General features: G+C 38.8%; 1 protein-coding gene across 1 annotated transcript; it reads right to left on the bottom strand.

The window, feature by feature from the left end:
• Positions 1 to 3846: 3846 nt before the first annotated feature.
• On the bottom strand, positions 3847 to 19105 carry taldo1 (transaldolase 1). Its single transcript, XM_038700590.1, has 8 exons — positions 18929 to 19105; positions 13547 to 13670; positions 7984 to 8091; positions 7326 to 7457; positions 6595 to 6770; positions 5715 to 5912; positions 5138 to 5283; positions 3847 to 4394 (listed from the first exon to the last, which is right to left on the bottom strand). Exons 1-8 carry the CDS (start codon positions 19026 to 19028, stop codon positions 4362 to 4364), a joined length of 1017 nt encoding a protein of 338 aa, XP_038556518.1. The 5' UTR covers positions 19029 to 19105; the 3' UTR covers positions 3847 to 4361.
• Between the last annotated feature and the right edge of the window lie 622 nt (positions 19106 to 19727).

Genomic DNA, 19727 nt, shown 5'->3' with positions numbered 1-19727 from the left:
CCTTGCAACAGGATGTTCAGTTTGAATTTTTCCAGCATCTCAGCTCCTCAGTCAGGCAATAAATCTGAACCTTTGGGGAAATGCAGTGACAGAAAGGTTAAGCAGCCAGGACTCATTCTATCAAGTTAAAGATGCTATTTTCACTATATAGTAAGCTGGACATTTTGTTGTTCATAAACTACAAAAAAGCTTGATTTGGGGTACATGTATAAATACATGTAATTATATTCACATGTATTCAAAGAGTCTTGACTTTTATGAGTGCGGTGTGACAAAGAAGTTATTCTCCTGAAAAAAATGTGAGAGATGATAGAGTGTTGACTGGTTATTGCTGACAGGAACTGTCACCTCTGCAATTCATGGCATGTGCAATCCATCCAAAGTTCGTCATACCTGATGTAACTGTAAAGGTTGGATAAACAGGTGCTACGTAAAGACATGGTCACACTTCAAGTTTTTGGTCTCACAGTGGAAGTGTGACCATATTTATCAGAGCCACATATTAATGAACAACTAGATTTATTGTTGAATTATTTTGCAGAACAGTGATTAATAATCCAAAGCATTATCAAGATTACAGATATGAAATATTCACTGATAGATTGATATCATAATTTCAGTCGGGACAATATGGGATTAAATATGTTATTTCATGAAGTTCACCACCAGAGCCTGAGATGAACACAACAAAAGGCAATTTTTAAAGCAGTGAAACAGTAAACCATCCATCCATCCATCCATTTTCTATTTATAAAAAACAAGCCCGGTAAAAATAAAATATAAACTATACTGTATTGGAGTTTTGATATTTCTATTGTTGATCTTTGTTTACCTTAGATAGGGCTAATGATGCGGAAACAGGGGCCCATGGTATATTTTCACCCTTATCTGGCCCTGATCTTATATAAGATATGTGGAGTTAATATATTATGGAGAAATGTAGTACATTAAAAAGTGTATTATACTTAATAAACTTCACATTGCTTTTAATATATTTAATATATTTCTGTTATTACAGAGCTTTACAGCTCATGTATTTTATTATTGTTGAAAAATAATCTCTGCACACGTTAATGCGAAAGGTATTCCTACATCAGCGAAGGTGCAGCTTGAAAAATAACGTGAACTCATGTACACAATATTGAATACAACATTACTGTCTGTCCTGACCAGATTTCCAAAACATTTTAAAAACTGGAACAAACACATTTCAGAAGCATGGCTCACTGTCAGGTATGCTGAACTTTTAACAAAGGGTTTAAGGTGGGAAACTATTCACCCTCAGGACTTTGGTTTAACTTTTTAAAGTTGTGCAACAAAGTCCCGTTTGCAACCATTTTCAAATACATTTCATTTCATTATGTGATGTGAACATTGTATATAGGTTGTGAACAACACTGACAACCGAATTAGGCTACATCAGCAACACGCAGATTTATATAATTATTCACATGTGCTCCCTAAAAAAACAAAAACATGAAAATCATCTTTGCTCAGTGCTAGTTCAATTAAAGTCTCGGTCCCACAATCATTCTGTTACAAAACTTTAAATGGGTTGTTGACGTGACATGGCAATTTCACTGTCACAGAAGATTAAATTAATAAAAATTATTTTGTCATGATTTAAAGTGCAGTAAATAGTTAAAAGTTTGTTTTATAAGGACCTGTTGTTGTAAAAACAGCTTTGTTATTAGATTTCTTACATTTTTGAGCCAAATCCCAAAATTGTCCTATGGTGTGACTGTCTCAAGCATGGATCAATAAATTACTACTTTTATAAAATAAAATGACACGCATAAAAATGTTGATAAATACCTCAGGCATAATGTTACAAGTGTCTATTTTAGTAAATGGCAATCATTTATTTCATCCATATATTTCTAAAAGCGTAGGAGCTTGATACATTTTGTCACTGAAAACCATGTCCTCTTGTGTGACACCATATCTTAATTTTAATTGGGCAATTCAACAGACAACCTTATTTAATTGAAAGACCCCATTAAAGTTAATGGTACTGAAGCCCCCTGTGAAGCCCATGATGTGCGCACATGGTAAGTTTTTGTCTCAGAATTGTTCAAATATTTAGCTTTTTCCAAACCACTATAAAAATGTTAAGTTTCTTTGTCCTTTGGTGTGACAGCCCTAAATTATATTTTTTAATTCAAAATTGTATGTTAATGTACATAATTATAGAAAATTTAGCTATTGTGTGCTTCTAATTGTTAATGACAGGTTAGCTAGATATAGCATGGTCACTGACTGGCACAAAAAGGCTGAAATATCCTTTAGACAGAGGACAAAGAGGTCACACAAGAGGACAAAGTCTCTTTAAAACGCATTTTAAATGATTAAGATTTGTTTAACACCTTTGTATTATTTTTTTGTTAATTTATAGCGTTTCTAAATGCAAAAATTAAGTTTTTGCAGCAAATGTGTACTGGTATAAAGTGTCATGAAAATAAGTAATGTGAAACTTCATTTTTTCTTTTTTAGATAGGAATAAATTGGGGACAGAAATGGTAGAGAGAGGACACTGAAGTATAGAGAGAAAATTAACAGGGATCCACACAGAAAGGAGAAGGCCCTAGGAGAACAAAGAAAGTAAATTGAAATGAAATTTAAAAAAAAAATTCAATTGTTTTTGAACAACATGGTTGACATTGATATTTTTTTTAATCAAAATTACATTTTCTTTCTTCTCTAACACTAAAATAATTACACAAGGTTTGCTCTATCGAGGAGTCAACTTTAAATGTCGATAAATTGTTTTGTTTTTTAAAACATGGTTGATATATTAATTGTATCAAAATGACATACTGAAAGTTAAGTAAAAATGCTTTAATGTAACAGCATTTACTTCCTCTTTAATGCAATAACTACCATTAATGTCCTTTAGTGCAATGTAATGTCCTATACTGTGACACACAAAAGAACCAAAAATGTTTATCTCACAATATCTTTAATAAAAAACATCTCAGTATTTCATTAGGGGAACTATAATCACTCATCTTAAATTTGTATAACTTTCAGCAGTTTTGAAAGGATGACATAAGAGTCTAAATCACTTTTATTCAAATGGTGCAAGGGAAAGAACAAAATTAGTGACCCCTTAAGTCCCCCCCCTTCAAAAACAAACAAACAAAAAAAAAAAACGGTGTTTTACAAGAATATATTTTTTTACTGCCTATCTGTAAACTATCCAAGTCTTGTTGTGTCATGTTTGGTGGATCGGGACAGTAGGCTATACTTTGAGAACTATGAATTACTACAATAAAGTCTGAAAATAGCATTTTCTTACCCAAATTATAATTGTGTAGTCTTGTAATGTGAGTAGCTTACTGAAACGTTAAACTCAAATCTATACAATCTTCATGGAATAAAACACTGAAATACAGCAAACATATCTAATACAGAAGTTAAATAAAGCCAATTTAGATAAGATAGAACTTATCCTAAAGGATTTTCTTACCTTGGCACCGCAAGACTTTATGCAACCTGCAAATTTCCTTCCAAAAGCTTCAAAGTCCCACCTATACTGAAGTTTCATCTGGCATCAAGTAAGTGTTAAGAGTTTACGGTAAACATGGTCCTATATACATCTAGCTAAATCTGGGCTGACAGAATGAAGTTAAACTGGCTCGACCAGAGACCGTAAAACAGTAATTGCAAAAGCTGCACTTAAAGAGTAGGGCTTTCTAAACCTGATAATCAGAGTTTGTCATAGCTCCCCTTTAAAATGCCTTGCATGGCTTTACTTATGGATGCAATAGTTGTGTCTGACACCTTCTGTAACTCACGTGTCTGTTAACAAAGACAGAAAGGGTGTAAAAAAAACAAAAACACAAGTGTAATTACAGACTTATTTATTGAGAGGGGAAGGGAAAAAAAACAAATTATATATTAAAAAAAACAACAAAAAAAAAAGGTATATTCTGAGGAATGATGGTACAATGGTCTTTATCAAGTTCTGCCCTCAACCCAGTTCAAATAGAGCTGAGAGCAAAATTGTGGTCCTTTACTGCCAAAAAGTGCTCACAGTCCTTTCTAGTAGTCACATGATATTACTCAACAAGACCAAGTCTCATAAAGACATTTCTTTTGCAAAGTTTTTGCTTTCTGGTCAAATTTCTAGTAAATTGTAAGACTATTTTACAACCACTCCACACAAGCTTTAATAACCATTTATGTTTGCTCATAAAACCGAGTCAGTCCCAGCCTAACAGGAAAGGTGTCCATTCAGGAGGAAGGTCCCTGGAGTTTGGTCAAATACGGAGAGGAAAGGACCTTCTTTCAGGTAGTTAGGGACAAAGAAGGCAGCCTCCTTATACTTCCTGTTAATGCGGAGATGCCACATCTGTCCATTACTGGCTGTTTTTCACGTTGAGCATTTTCTCCTGTAACACACAAAATAAAAATAAAAAAGAGACAGCATATAGAGTGAGATCACCTTTATACTGACTGCAAGGAAACGACAGCGTTTTCCACAGGACTTTGTAAGACTATGATGAGTGGACTTCGACCCGGGGTCCGGGGGCATGTTAAATGCATTAATTTGATGCACATCAAAAGCAAGATAAAGAAGGGGTAAGATCTATGAAAAACTTGCCACTCTGGTTAACAGTTTTGTGCTCTAGTAAACAATTTGATCATAAACACATTGTCTATCTACTGTATGTTTCCCCACCAAAATCCATTTTTCCTTTACTTTTAATGGACACGTTTCATACTTAGTGTGAATATAAAAAAAAAAAAAAACCCAAACAAAAACACGATACTGTGTATACGTAGTGTTAACACCTTATTTTGAAAACCCGAAGTTGTCACGTACTACAATTACCAAGTCTCACGCAGTTTGATAAATTATATTGAATGTGGTGCTCGTAATGCGTACAATGAAGACTTCATAGCTTCTCTTTTAGGTAAGACTTATACTTTACTTTGCAAAGTGAGAAAATTACAGAATAAGGTTACTAACCCTGCCTATCAGCTGCTCCATTTCAGTGAAATTACCATAAAGACTCCAAATTCAGGTGCAGTTAGCTTTACCGCATTCTCACCATAGACTGGTCTTCAAACGAGTGACACTTGAAACACTCAAAGCTGTTAAAACAAACAAAAAAACCCCCCATCCTCTTACTTTGATCATGGTCTCCAGCTTGATGGCATCAGCAGCGAACTTGCGGATGCCGTCAGACAGTTTCTCCACACCCATGCGGTCCTCGTTGTGCTGCCAGCGGAAGGCCTTCTCATCCAGATGGATCTTCTCCAGATCACAGACCTTGGCTACAAAAAACAAACCTCAAGGTCAAGCAGGAAGTAAGTGCATTCACAATTTTTTTTTTTTTTTTTTTTTTATTAATCTCCAAAAGAGCAGATTTCCACCCCTGTGGAAGTGTGAAGTTGTTTAGATAAGTGGTTCTTCAGAGAGCTGAGAAATGTCATTCCGCAGAGCCACCTGCAGTTAATTAAAAATCATTTAACAGAGACCAGAAATGACAACTTCTGTTATGATCTGGCACACCTCAATAAACTGTCTAAAAGAGACAAAATTTGAACTAATTAAATGAACAAGATTGTTTATTATCCAGCTAAGTGCCAAAACAAAATGGTTTCTAGTTCATTGACTGCCCATGCACAATGAAAATAAAACTTGCTGAGTTTATGGTGATCACAGTACTTTGCAGAAAGGCTCCATTTGAATCACAGAACAGTACCCTTTTCCACATTGAGCATCTCTGTGACAGAGCTGTGGTCCTGGCTGAGCTCTGCGAGCAGCCCAGGGGAGATGGTGAGCAGATCACAGCCTGCCAGGGCTTTCACTTGCCCCGTGTTTCTGAAGGATGCGCCCATTACCACAGTGCTGTAGCCAAACTTCTTGTAGTAGTTGTAAATTTTGGTCACACTCAGCACACCTAAGGAAGGGGAGAAAAAAAAACAAAAAAAAAAAACACTGAATTTGAAGCAAGTTGTCAGGGGCTTAAAGCTGCCATCAATACACACATGAAAATTCACCCCATAAAAACACTAACAATTAAATCATTTTAATTTTACCGCTCAACTCAAACAGGACTGTTTGTTCCTACCAATCCTGTTCTGTAATTAAAAGCACTTTGTTACCACAGTACGCACAAAGCATGTGTGTGTCATATTTTCCACAAGACAACAGCAGCGCAGCAGTTTAACAGTAAACCTGGCACGACCGGTTTGAGGTTTTACAGCAGAATCATGACAGTTTAGGGTCTCATTTATTTTGCAGACTGTAAACAGATCAGTGGCGTAATTCCAATTGGGGATGATGAAAAAGGTCAATATTTTTTCCTAGATCATCATTTTCTTCTTGCACAAAACACCCATCTAAGTGAATGCACCATTACAACGGAGTTTAGAAATCCAAATCTGCCGAACACTAGACCACATTTTTATTTGAATTAAATAGAGTTCAATTCCAACTAGAATTGCGCATTGTTATGCATGAATACATGCTGACAGACAAATTTTCTTTGTGTCCCAAAAATTCTCACATCTGAAGCCTTGATACCTTAACATGTACCGACATGTTAAAGTATAAATTGACAAAATAACAGCCTTTATTACCTGGGTCCTCATGTGGCTCGTAGCTTTTGCGTTCTGTGTTTTCCTTGTACCAGTCGAGGATGCGTCCAACAAAGGGTGATATAAGTGTTACCTTTGCTTCTGCACAGGCCACAGCCTGAGCAAAAGAGAACAGCAAAGTCATGTTGCAGTGAACACCGTGCTTCTCCTCAAGCTCCCTGTACAAAAAAAACAAAACAAAAAAAAAAAAAACCCAAAACAAATATTTAATTTATATTGCTTCTCCAAATAGAAGCTCCTGGGATGGGAAAAACAAAGAAGTCATTGAGTCATTACAACAAGTTCTCAAGGTGAAGACTTTACGGTTGAAAGACAGTTCAGTCTTATTTTGCACTGGTTAAATATGTGGAATCAAACTGAGGCAGTCTATTAAACAGAGATACAGGTTGCAGTCTAGGTGCAGTTGTAGGTTTTGGTATCCGTACAAAAACTCAGGTATTACAGTGACATTGAAACATTTTCCAAGCAGGATTGGTCAAACTAAATGTATGTTTCACTCAAATTTATGTTTGCCTAGGTCTAATTACACATAACCTCTGACATTATCACATTTTTCCTCTTCATGTACTCTTTTAACCTTTGCAGTTAAAACATGCATAATCATGTTTAGTTTCCACTATAAGACGCTGGAAGAACCCTCTGTACCAACCCTCAGTCAAGATAAAAATCAGACAATTTATGGTAGGCGAGCATAGCTAACATTACAGACTCACTTCCCAGCCTGGATTCCCTCCCATGTTGAAGACAGCTTGATGAGCACACGCTCCTTGTTGATGCCGGCTTCTTCGTAGAGAGCGATGATCCTCAGGGCCTTGGCAACCATTTCGTCTTTATCAAAGGACAGTCTGTTATGTGAAGAGAAACAATGCAGCCATTAAGTATTTAAGCAAAATTTGACAACCTCCATGTTGAGATAAAATTATTCTCTTTTATTTAGGACCAATTTAAATAATCTATTGAGGTTGCTAAGGCCTTAGCAGGTAGAGCGGGTCATCCATTAATTTCAGGGGAGGTTTGATCCCCTTTTCACCACATCCTTGAGCAAGACACTGAGCACCAAATTGCCCCCAATGGTTAGGCCAGTGTAGCTTGTATGTGAATGGGTGATTAAAAGGCAAATTGTAGTGTGCTTTAGAATGACAGTAAAAAAATATAAAAAAAACAATGGACAGCAAAATATTGTAGAAAGATTATTGTAATCCTCCAAAGAAAGTTACAACATAAACTACAAATAAATGCAATCAAGTTTTGTTACATAGGAGTAATGACAAAACAAATAACATGGTCTCTGAATACTAGTTGTCTGTTTTTTTTAACATTAACAGGTTTCTGGTCATAATTTGCGCCTTGTGACATGATGTTTACACCTACCTGGCATCCACTTCAGTAGAGACTCTGCCTGGGACCTTCTTGAGGATCTCTAGCCCAAAACTCACAAACAGCTTGTCCATGGTGTTGGCTACCTGCTCATCTTCAGTTCTGAACAGTAAAGGAGAGGAAAATTATAAAACTGATTGTCAGTTACACACACAAAAAAAAGAAAAAAAAAAAAGAAGGGGGAATAAAGATAGAAATTGAGTAATGATATTCTTAAAGCTGCCACCTTAACCTTTGGCACGGTTTAATTTATGCAAATTTAACAGCCAAGTTGTTTGACTAAAGTGAAGTTGGTAGTACTGGTAATCAACCATTAAGGGGCAAAGTCACAACCCCAAACAACATTTCTTCAAAATCTGAGCAGGAAGATAGTCTCTAAACACCGTGAATACAGTTTTTAAATGTTTAACCACACTCTGACACAAGTCTATGCAATACATCCATTAAAAAGGTATCACAGATTTAAGGTTCAAGCTGAGAACTAGAACATTACAAGTAATAATAAAAACCTTTATTTGTAGAACACTTTTCATAAACAAGTTACAAAGTGCTTTAACAAGCGTAAAGACAATAATACCCCAAAAACAAGATAAAAGCAAGAAGACATTGAAAAGACTAAAAATACACATTTAAGATAAATATAAAATAAGTAAAATAGAATAAAAGGGATAAAATAAAGTCAAATAAGATTGGGAAAGGCTCTCCTATAAAAGTATGTTTTAAGAAGGGATTTAAAAGAGTGATGTGTAATGTGATTTACTAGGGAACCAGCAGATGGCAGTATTTGTTTTGCCATCTGCTAGGACCCGATGACCAGGATTTCTGTTTTGTCTGAGTTCAGCTGGAGGAAATTATTTGACATCCATTTTTTAACTTCAAAAGGCAGTTGTTAAGTGAACTCAGCATTCCAGGGTCTGTGGATCTGACGTGCAAGTACATTTGTGTGTCATCAGCATAAATATGAAAAGAAATACCATGTTTATGGATAATATGTCCAAGGGGAAGTGAAATGGGTCCTAAGACCGACCCCTGAGGCACACCATATTTAACTGGACAGAACAAAGAGACAGTTGTTTACAGACACGCAAAACTTCCTATTTGACAGGTAGGATGAAAACCATTCTAGGGCCGTACCAGAGATCCCAACCCAGTGCCTCAGTCTGTCTAACATGATGTTGTGATCAATGGTGTCAAAAGCAGCGCTAAGGGCCAGGAGTACCAGGACTGAGCACATACCTTCATCAGCAGACATTAAAAGGTCAGTGGTGACTTTAAGCAGGGCAGTCTCAGTGCTGTGGTACTTCCTAAAACCAGACTGAAACTTTTCACATATTTTGTTATTTTCCAGTATAGTGAGCAGCTGTTTGGACACAATTCTTTCTAGAATCTTTGCAATAAAAGGCAGTTTTGAAATTGGTCTAAAATTATGTGGGAGGGAGGGATCTAAACCAGGTTTCTTTAAAAGTGGGTTCACACAAGCCATTTTAAAATAATCAGTGACACAACCAGTAGATCGGGAGCTGTTGAGAACAGATCAAATGGGGCCCAACAGAATCGATTACTTTCAGTAAAAACTTTGTAGGTATTCCATCAAGTGGGCTGGAGGACACTCATTTGTGATACTGTTTTTAAAAGCTCAGACAAGTCGATGGGATAAGACTGGTTAAAACTCTTGTTGCTGGTGAGGAACCTCTGAGTAAGAGGCCGTGGGGGTAATAGAGGCTCTGATTGACACCACCTTATCATTAATATAAGATAACAATTCACAGTCATCATTACTTCCAGCTGAGGCACAAGGAGGGGTTGGGTTTACCAGCTGATCCACAGTCTTAAACAGAAACCTGGGATTGTGTTTATGTGTAGTAATGAGTTCACAAAAATCGCATCCTTAACCATGTTATTGTAGTTAATAAATCCTTCAGACTGAGGTAATGGACTTGGAGACTGGATTTTTTCCATCTGAGCTCTGCTTTCCTGCATTCCTTTTTTGGCTGCGAATGCTGTCATTTATCCAGGGTTGCTTACCAGCTTTAGACGTAGGCCTAACCTTTAGAGGAGCAGTAATATTTAGTGACGACAAGCAGATATGATTGAAGTGATCAACCAGATTGTTGGTGTTGGAATCAGACAGGTGTTGGCTTTGGCTCTGAAAGAATGTGCAAAACTTTGAAACACTTTGTTCTTTAAAGATGCGAGAACACACGGAGCTTGATGAGGCAGCATGAGTAACAAGCGAGTAGATAAAAATTCAGGTTCTGATTCAAGCTCTGATAAAAATCCTCCAGGCGGTTTTGGGGAGGGGGGGGCGCGATAAATTATAACAAATATGATAGGTTACAGCCCTCCAACTTTAAGAGTGAGAACTTCAAAAGGAGTTAAATTCATCACAGCGTACTCAATGACATACAGCTGGCTATAGTCATTCATTTGCAACCAGGATTCAGTTCAAAACATAAAATCTAGATTTGCAGACAAGATAAAATCATTTAAGATAAGTCTTACTTGACAAAGATCTCACATTGAAGAGAGCCATTTTAAATGAGTTTGTGCAGTTGTCCTAATCCTTATAAGATTACTATGATTGCTGTGTGAGATGTGCACATTTCGGTTTACTGGTCTATGCGTGATGATGACAGGAATAGAAGTCTTTGGAACAGCGCTGGGAGCAGACGGCTTTACATGCCAGCAGGTGGAGACGGTTGTTTGTGGCAGTGAGGCAGAGATCTGTTCAGTGACCGGTGGTGTGTCCAGGTGTGCTGCATGAATGATTAGTCATTCACGTTAGTCATGTGTGGACCGCACCACATGCGGTTTGTGAGCAGCTAACATTTCTGAGCTCCGTTTGTCTGGGTGAAGTCCGTCTGTCTTAAAAAGAGACATTCTTTGCCAGAAAATATTAAAGTTATCGACATAACACACACCGTGAGCCCTGCAGGCGGACTGGAGCCAGTCGTGGAGGCCAAGGAGTCTACTGACCACCAGCTGTGGGAATGGGACCACAGATAAAAATGGACTTTCCACACTGCTTTAAAAAGACGGTTAAAATCTTATGTCATCTCTTGTCAGCTCCGACTGCTGAAGAGCTGTGTCATTTGTTCCCACATGGACCATCATCCTTGTGGTGGAGGACAGGGAGCGATGGCATTAGGTCCTGGATTTATTTTTATTTTTTAAATGTCAGCCGTAGTGGCACCGGGGAAGCAGTGAGTGGTAGCGTTAAAGAAACTGATGTTTCTGGTTATGGAGTCACCAATTATTAGTGTGGTTGGGGAGAAAAGGGGATGAGGAGATGCCAGTTGTGGGGTTCCAGAGGAGGACTGAGCAGAATCTGCTTCAACACTGCGTGCGGACTGAGGATGGAGTGTGTGAGCTGCCGAGTGTTGTGTTGGAGTAGCAGTAACAGACCTGAGAGAAAGGCTACCCAACGGTGCAGGGTAGAGACAGCCTCCGAGAGTCTGAGCACAGCCTCCTTCAGGATCCTACGTCGGGAAGCGGGAGGTTTTTGACCGGGATGACGGCTGCCGATCAGGCCCAGGGGCAGACCGGCAGCCCAGCTGATCACAGTTTGCCACCAGTGCGGGAGATGCAGCCGGTGGAGGAGATGCAGCCGGTGGAGGAGATGCAGCCGGTGGAGGAGATGCAGTGTCGGCAGGCACTATCCGCCGAAAGGGATCCGTATCAATGAGACTCAAAGCCGCAGGTGCATCCGCTGGATGGACCGGAGTGTCGTCAGACAGGGTTGCATAGCGGTTGGAGAGGCCGATGTGCGGAGGAGAGGCAGCCCCGTCCATGCCTCTCTTGCAGCCACGAACCACCACTTCAGCCCAGGTTGACTGATGGAGGATAGCCGTGGAAGGGTAGAGGGGTCCCATAGCACGGTGCTGAATGTTAGCGGTTGCACTAAGAGAAACAATCTGTTTGGCTTGTACTGAAGCCACATCCATAAAGCCAGTCAGCAGGGAATCTTTCTCTTTGAGTTCCTCTGAAAGTCGTCGGATGTCCTCCATAAAAGGTCCGCAATCTTTTTGTTCGCTTTCTTAAGGAGTGTGCAGTCCTCATGGGGCAGAGTTATCTCGGCTAGCATAGTCACCGGAGCTTTGTTGTGGTCAGTAGCGTTGATAGCGTTTTTACGGTCATCTAGCTTGAAATACATGTCTGATGACTAAAATCCTTAACCCACATAAAGCTTAAAAAGGATATAAAAAATGTAAAGAAAGTGTGGAATAAAACTGGATAAGAGTCCGGTTTAAGACGGAGCTTCCGACGCTAACGCATGTGCAGATTACGTCAGCGATCGTGTGATAGTAACTGCAGCCTGCTGCAAATTAAGTAACTTTGCAAAACCATATAAAATGTTCCCTTTCCTTAGCATTATGACCCTGGGGTCATATTTTGTTTGTTTTTATCTCCCCCTGCAATGTCAGCTGTCTCTCCTCCCTTAGAGTGTGTGTGCGCGCAATGGAGAACAGGTGGCCACACTGGATTGGTCCTGCAGAACTGATTGGAATCTCCTGATTGTCACCTGGATGACAGCCATCTTAAGCCCCACTGACAGGAACTCCGCTCTCTCTGCCATTCCCAACCTGAGCCTGTGTACTGTGTGTTATACCTGTTCGTTGTGAGTAGAAAACTGCTGTGATTAGAGGAGACCTTGAATGAATCTGTGTAGCTTAGCTTTGTAATTCTGATTGTTGTTGACAACCTTTTTTGTTGGCTTTAGCCAATTGTTTTATAATATACGGATATTTGTTGTATAGCAGAGTGTAGGAGTGAGAAGCCCTTTTTGTTTGCACCCTTTTTTCTCCTGTTTGAGATTAGAAGCTTAGTTTAGAGCTTTGTCTTTTATTTACTTTCTGTTTTAGGAAAGTTTAGGTTTATTAGATTGCTTTGATTGTCGTTTTGGGCACTGCTCATCTCTGAAGCCAATAAAACTGCTAAATTGCATTTCCTGTGTTCTGGCCTTGTTTGGAATGGGAAGCTACACTTTTGTTGCGTCCAGGACCTTGGGACGTAACATTAGCAAATGACTTCTACTTCAATGCTGTTAATATTCCGGTTTAACCAGACCTGAGTATAGTCCAACAGGTATACAACTGAAAAAGTGTATCATTTTAGGGTGGTTGGTTTAACTTTGGCATTATGATTTTCGCAATGCTGAAAAACTGACTGAATGGGAAAATAAAAAAATCTGGGTTTTCCCTAGCATTATAGACATCCCCCCTAGTAGCCAAATTGAACAGAAAACCCCCCCCAAAAAAAACCCCACTATACTGCTATGTTTTGGTGTCATTTACAGCTATTCAGCTCTGTGCTCTCAGCTCCTTGAGTACGCATGCATACATGCACTCTGTGGGAAGAAATTCTCAGTAGTCAAGTAACAACCTATTTAATAGGGGACAATTCACATTACATGTACTTCAACAATACATTTATTGTGAATTGTCCCCATTAATAATTGCGCACACACACACACACACACACACATTAAAAAAAAAAAAATTAACAGATTTCCTGTTTTCCTGAGTCCTATTTAGCTCATTTGTGCACAACTTCTTACCCGCCTTTGGCGATGCCGTATTTAATGGCCTGATCCAACAGGTTCTGGTAGGCTGGCATCTTAGCAGCGGCCAGGATAAGAGACGGGTTAGTAGTGGCATCTTGAGGCTTGTACTCATCAATGGCTGTAGGATAGGAAGACAGAGCAAAGTATTTAAAAGTCACATACACAAACCCATAACTCATCTTCTTGCAGACATCCTTAATGTCAAATACCCATCTTTCCATCATCCATGCATCAGGCATCCACAAGCCCAGGAAAGAACCAAGGTATAAGTCCTAATACAAACAACCAGTAAATAGTTAACCAAATCCTTTATTCTCTGAAGGTATAGTTATTGTTAATGATTTAAACCATGAAAATAGACAAAGAATATTAGAAAATGATAAAGTTTAATATGAAAGTTAAAAACACTGAAATGTCCCATCGCTCTTTACTTTATTAAATGCATTTATTTTACAATTGTCAATCATTGCCACTACAAGTTCAATAAATGCTCTATAATCCATTTAATAAGCAAAAACATAAAGACGAAGGACAAAAGGTGGCCTTCAAAATGTTGGATTTATTACAGCTTAAGTGGGCATTAGCCTAGTTAACACAATGACATGCCAAAATTTCCTTGATCTCACTCATTCAAAATGTAGGTTATCAGCAACAGTATATTGAAGATTTAACATGACAGTTTCCCCCCCCTTTTTACTCTTCTGAGACTTGTTTTTGCCGTTAGGTAGAAAATGGCACCATCTACTGTAGAAAATACTGCTGTACCACCCTCTACAAAACAAACTATTCCCTGTCAGAAGAAGTAGATGGATATCAGTATTTCTTTGGTTGACATAAATAATACAAAGGCTTCAGCAGGGTAGGGTTAACTTAAGCAAACTAAAAGAAAAAAAGCAAACACTGACGAGGGGGGAATAAAAAAACTCCTACAAGTACAATCATCTAATGTGTGGAAGAATTTTAGACAAAGGCCCAACAACATGGTGCTCTGTAAGCACTGCAAATTGGAAACTTCTTATCACACTGCTGTGCAGCGACACGTCAAGTAAAAGCATCCCTGGACACTTCAAGACAGCACTGTTTACAATCCTGTTTATTTTATTACACAAGCATGATATTAGGACTATCAACACGAGGAACATGTTTCTGGTAGTACTAGTTAAAGACATTTCTGATGTAAGGCAGGTCTAGCTAGGAGTTGTCACATGACATTCTAGCTCTAGTTATTTGCCTCTGTAAGGGTCCTTGTTAGGGAGACAAAAGTTAGACTGATAAAAAGGTAGAGACAGTAGGTCATGAGACAGGCAAGCAGATATCTGGATCAGAATGTTTACAATCTGGCTTCACAGATTAGAGAGCAACACGTGGATAGTAATTGATTCTAATGTCACGTAGGGAACGCATTCGGAGTCTTAACATCAGACAGATTGGCTGTTCAGGTTAAGGCCAGTTAAAGATGGACTAAGAGGGAGAAGGAGGAAGACAGAAACATAAGTGGGCCAAAAGATGGAAGATTCAGATTTGGTGTTGGAATCAGCTTGGCGGACACATTCCACACATGCGCAGTAGATCGGTTGGTGCCCGGGTAGTACTAGCGGTCAACCCCCCCCCCCCCCCAAAAAAACCCCACACAAACCAGGGAGGCATGCAGACGTTCACACAGACTCTACACTAGGGGTGGGAATCTCTGGGCACCTCACGATTCGATTATAAGACGATTATCGATGCATAATTTTTTTCTATACAGAATCCCTGGATAATTACGAAGCATTTAATTTGCACATTAAAATCCAAAAGAAACATCTCCTAATTAGCTTAAAAGCACTAGTTTGCATCCCTAATTTACTTTATTAGCCTGAGCTCCATGGTCCCTCATTTCATTAACAACCAGTTGTCAGATTCCTGACAACTGAAATCAGGATGTACAGTATACAGGACAGAGCTGTACACCAGTTTAGTCTAAGCTTGTGGCTGATGTGTTGAGCCCTTGACTAGTAGTTTAGTTAGGAATGACATACAGCTGATAATTAATATTACTTTGTTACTAATTTAGGGAACCTTACATAAATAAATTTTAGCGCCTGTCACGGGACCCAAGGACGCTTTACACAGTTACAGAACAACAAACTCATTCAGGATTAAATGCCTGGGTAAAGAGCTGGGTTTTTAGTAGATCTTTGAAAGTGTCCAGACAGGGAGCATTTCAAATCTCTGTGGGGATGAGTTCCAGAGGGTGGGGGCTGTGACACTGACTACTCTGTCCCCAAAAGTCTGGAGTGGGGGACAGAGAGCAGGGAAGATGTTAGCTAGCGCACAGCCTTCACTTTTCCAGCCGTTGGGGAAACTACAGACTTATTAAAAGACACAGTGACCTACACTGCACATTTACTACCCGACTGAAACTTACTGCTGATATTTTTCCTCCACTAACTTACACCGTCACGTTCTGCCGCTTGCTCTCTCTCGCTCATCCTCACACACACACTACGCAGGGAGCTGCCAAGCGTTGAGTGTCGCCATGCTCACAGTGTGAGAGTTAAAATCATCACTTGCGCACTGATATTAATGATTGTGTGACATTTTAGTGGGGTGGTTATTCATTCTGCAGCAGTGGCGAATACAGAGGAACACTGGTCTCTCTGTTGTGTGCGCGCGCTCCACAGACGGTCCGGGCGCTGCACTTCCGCGAGTTCCGTCAACATTATATTATAAATAAAATCGATTTTCAGACATTTGTTAATCGATTCATAATCTTCCACGTCTGCATCGCGATGCATCTAAGAGTCGATTATTTCTCCCAACCCTACTCACCACACTCTGTATCAGTTTCTTTCCCCTGACCAATGCAAAAATACAAAATACATTTGCCAGTGATTATCTAATTGCATATTACTTCAGCGAGAGAGCAATTTGAAGTCCAGTATTTTTCTGATGCGGCATCTGACCAATAGGGTCAATTATTATTATAGTCATCATCACCATAACACAGCAGTGACATGGAAGTTACTCATTTTAAAATATGCTGCCATTATTCTAATGTGCTATACGAGTCTTTTCAGGATTATTAATATACTGAAATATTAATGATAAATATTTTTGGATAAATTGTTATATTACTTATTATATTAAAGATTTATTACATAAGTGGTTATTTTAAAAAACAAAAAGCAAACGATTAAGAAATAATTGTTAGGAGCAGCCCTAGTTAGCACTCAGTTGTAGCAGCAGAGTCCAGTCCGTGCTGCCAGCTCTTCAGCCCAAGAACAAAGCCTGCTTTTATTCTGGATTTCTCTCTACTCCCTTCCAAAGTTGGATCATTCTACAGATCAGTTGGTTTGGCCTGGATACTCAGTTCAAGAACACAGTGCCGTCTACAGCAGTCTTCACAAAAGATATGGCTCTGGTTTGTCAACCACCTAAGGCATAAAAAAAGTTTAGTAAATACCCTAAATATATTTCCACTGACAATACATGTAAATATACAGCTTGAAGTTGTTCTATTATTTACAATCTTCTATATGCGTTTAAACTTTTTATAACACTAGTCCAGACTTTTCTGTGCGAGTTGACTCCTAAGTTTTATTAGTTAAGAATGTTGATTACTACACTTTATCTCATGAGGAACCTTATCTAATTGCATGTTTTCTTTCAAATGTCAATAACCATCCAGGCCAATTACTTACCAAGCAGCCTTGTGCAAAATTTCACACAAGCCCCCCCCCCCCCCCCCCCAATAGCTTTCAAGCAAACCCACCTTTTCCACATAAGTGAAGCAAGAGGGTGGTGTTACACCATGTTTGACCAAGTTCTTGCATTTCATATGTGAAATACGAGCGATTTTAACATGACTAAACTTGCACCTAGTGAAACCTGAGAAATCTTTCAACATTTATGAAATACATTGGTTACATAAAACAGACCTTTTTAAAAAAAACAGAGCCTTCAAAGAGTAGCTTATGGTTGTGTTAGTTTTGACTAACCCCTGTTCTCATCTTCCTAACAAGTTACAATCAGCACAGTTTGTAGTGTTGTTGTATTGGATAAGACAAAATTCAACAATTATTTTCATTGATTAAATAATCTGTTGTTGCTTTTAGTCTGAGAAACTGGCCATTTTCCACAATCTTTCTGGATTCCAAGGTGACATCTTCAGATCATCATGTTAGTAACATAACTTTAAACTGTCCTAACTTGTTTGAGAGGTACTATACAAATTAAGTTTGATTGATATGAACGGTCTGCATTCTTACAGATATTCAAATTAAAATTATACAAACCTGAGGGAAAAAACACACCACACAGCAAATACTCAAGTTTTTGAGTGGCTAGAATCAAATAACATTTGGTACTTTTGCTTGATAATTGGCTGAAAATGACGACAATCATCAAAATAGCTGTAATTATTTTTCTGTGGATCACATTGTAATTAAAGCAGACATGGACTGCTCTAAATTATACAGATGTTCATGTTATTGTGTTCAGTCCCTGTATGCATGCCTCACCACATTTTCATTTGACTAAAAGTATGGTAAACTAAGGGGGCAATTTAGCAAAAGACATACTAACACGTTCAAAAAGTCAATGCCAGCACCCAACACGCCTGCTGTGTAATTAAAGTACCACTATCGGTTTTCCATTGTCTGGCTGCAGGAGTCACAGACCAGTTCTGTCATGTCATCCTGACTCTGCAAGCCCTGGATGAGGAACTATCTTCTGTTTGCATCACACTGTAACCGTATTACTGCACATGTACACAGTTCCTCATTCTGACCCATTGAGAAACATGACCCTTTCCTCTGTGGCATGAAAGGGACAAAGGGGAACGAAAAACACATTTTACATCTCGTTTCCTGTTAACTCATGGGGAAAACTTAGTTTTGCCACCACATAATCCATATTTTAACCACGAACACACGCTTAATAATGCAAGTTGTAGCTACTTTTAAAGTTATGTCATTTATGATGTTTAAAAGAGGCTGATGTTATTAACAAAATACATGCATTTTCAATTGAATGTCACGAATAGACGTCATGTTAGTTAGCTAGCAATCGTGAAGTGGCTTAACGTACTGTTACTAAGTTCGGTAACGTTAATAACAAGTAATTGGATTATCGTATTGTTAACTTTAGTAACTTAGTTAACAAGTAGCGCAAAACCTCCTGAGAGTTGTTAAGCTTGATAGTTAGCTAGCTATCATTAGGCGGTCGGACTAAATAAAATGCACACCGAGGCTAACATTTGCGGCTCGCCCACTCGCGCTGACTGCATGATATCGACACGGAGTTCATTGACATTAAAGCTGGGTTCAGTTAGCTGGTCAGCTAATTAGCATGCTAACCAGCTAGCATTAGCATGTACAAAAGCAGAAGTGTTACCGTTAAAATCTCCGGTGTCTGCCACGACCACAGTGTGTTTCTTCAGCTGGCTCAGCGCTGACTCCATTTTTCGCCGTTTATCTGGTGACACACTGGACATAATGAGCCGAGACTGGGACCCTTTTATACACAGAAAACACGTGAGAGAGCGGGCGGACTGACAGAGAGACGTGAGCGCGCAGAGGGAAGGAGTCACCGGGAACGCGCTCCGGGGAGAAAAAGAAAAAACCCAGAAACAAAGCTGACATTATCTTTTTACTCCTTAATAAAGTTATACTATTACTTTACTTATCGACATCGAGTTTCATTAGGGCACTTCAATATATATATAATTATTATTTTTTTTTTTTTCTGAGGTTATAAAAGGTTATGTACCTAAAAAGGTAGGCTACAACCTGTTCATCACTCCTAAAGTTAGTTGTTCCACTTTACTGGAACAACTAACCTTAGGAGTCAACAACCAGCCAAACTGAAAACACTGCAGCCTCTCAAACCAGATGTTGCTGTAGGCTACAGTATAGGCTATGTGTATTATTGTTAACAAAAAAAAGCAAGTCTCTTGACTTTTTAAACTAATAGCATATTCATAACAGCAATTTTTTTTTTTACAAAACACAATACCACTTGCTGAAATAAAAAAATGCAATGCTGAATTTTGAACTACTGTTTTACTGTACATTTATAATAACAGTAGGACTATTCAGTGTTTTTTTTAAAACATACAACGTCTCCACTTTCTCCCTACGAGTGCATGCATCACTGGCAGTAGCGGCCAGAGTGTCTTTCTGTAAGTTTCACG

Source organism: Micropterus salmoides, unplaced genomic scaffold (genome assembly GCF_014851395.1).
Source record: "Micropterus salmoides isolate LMB-PRFRI ecotype aquatic unplaced genomic scaffold, ASM1485139v1 Ms_hic_scaffold_6, whole genome shotgun sequence".
Classification (NCBI taxonomy): domain Eukaryota; kingdom Metazoa; phylum Chordata; class Actinopteri; order Centrarchiformes; family Centrarchidae; genus Micropterus; species Micropterus salmoides.
This window is presented reverse-complemented; position numbering and strand designations above follow the sequence as displayed.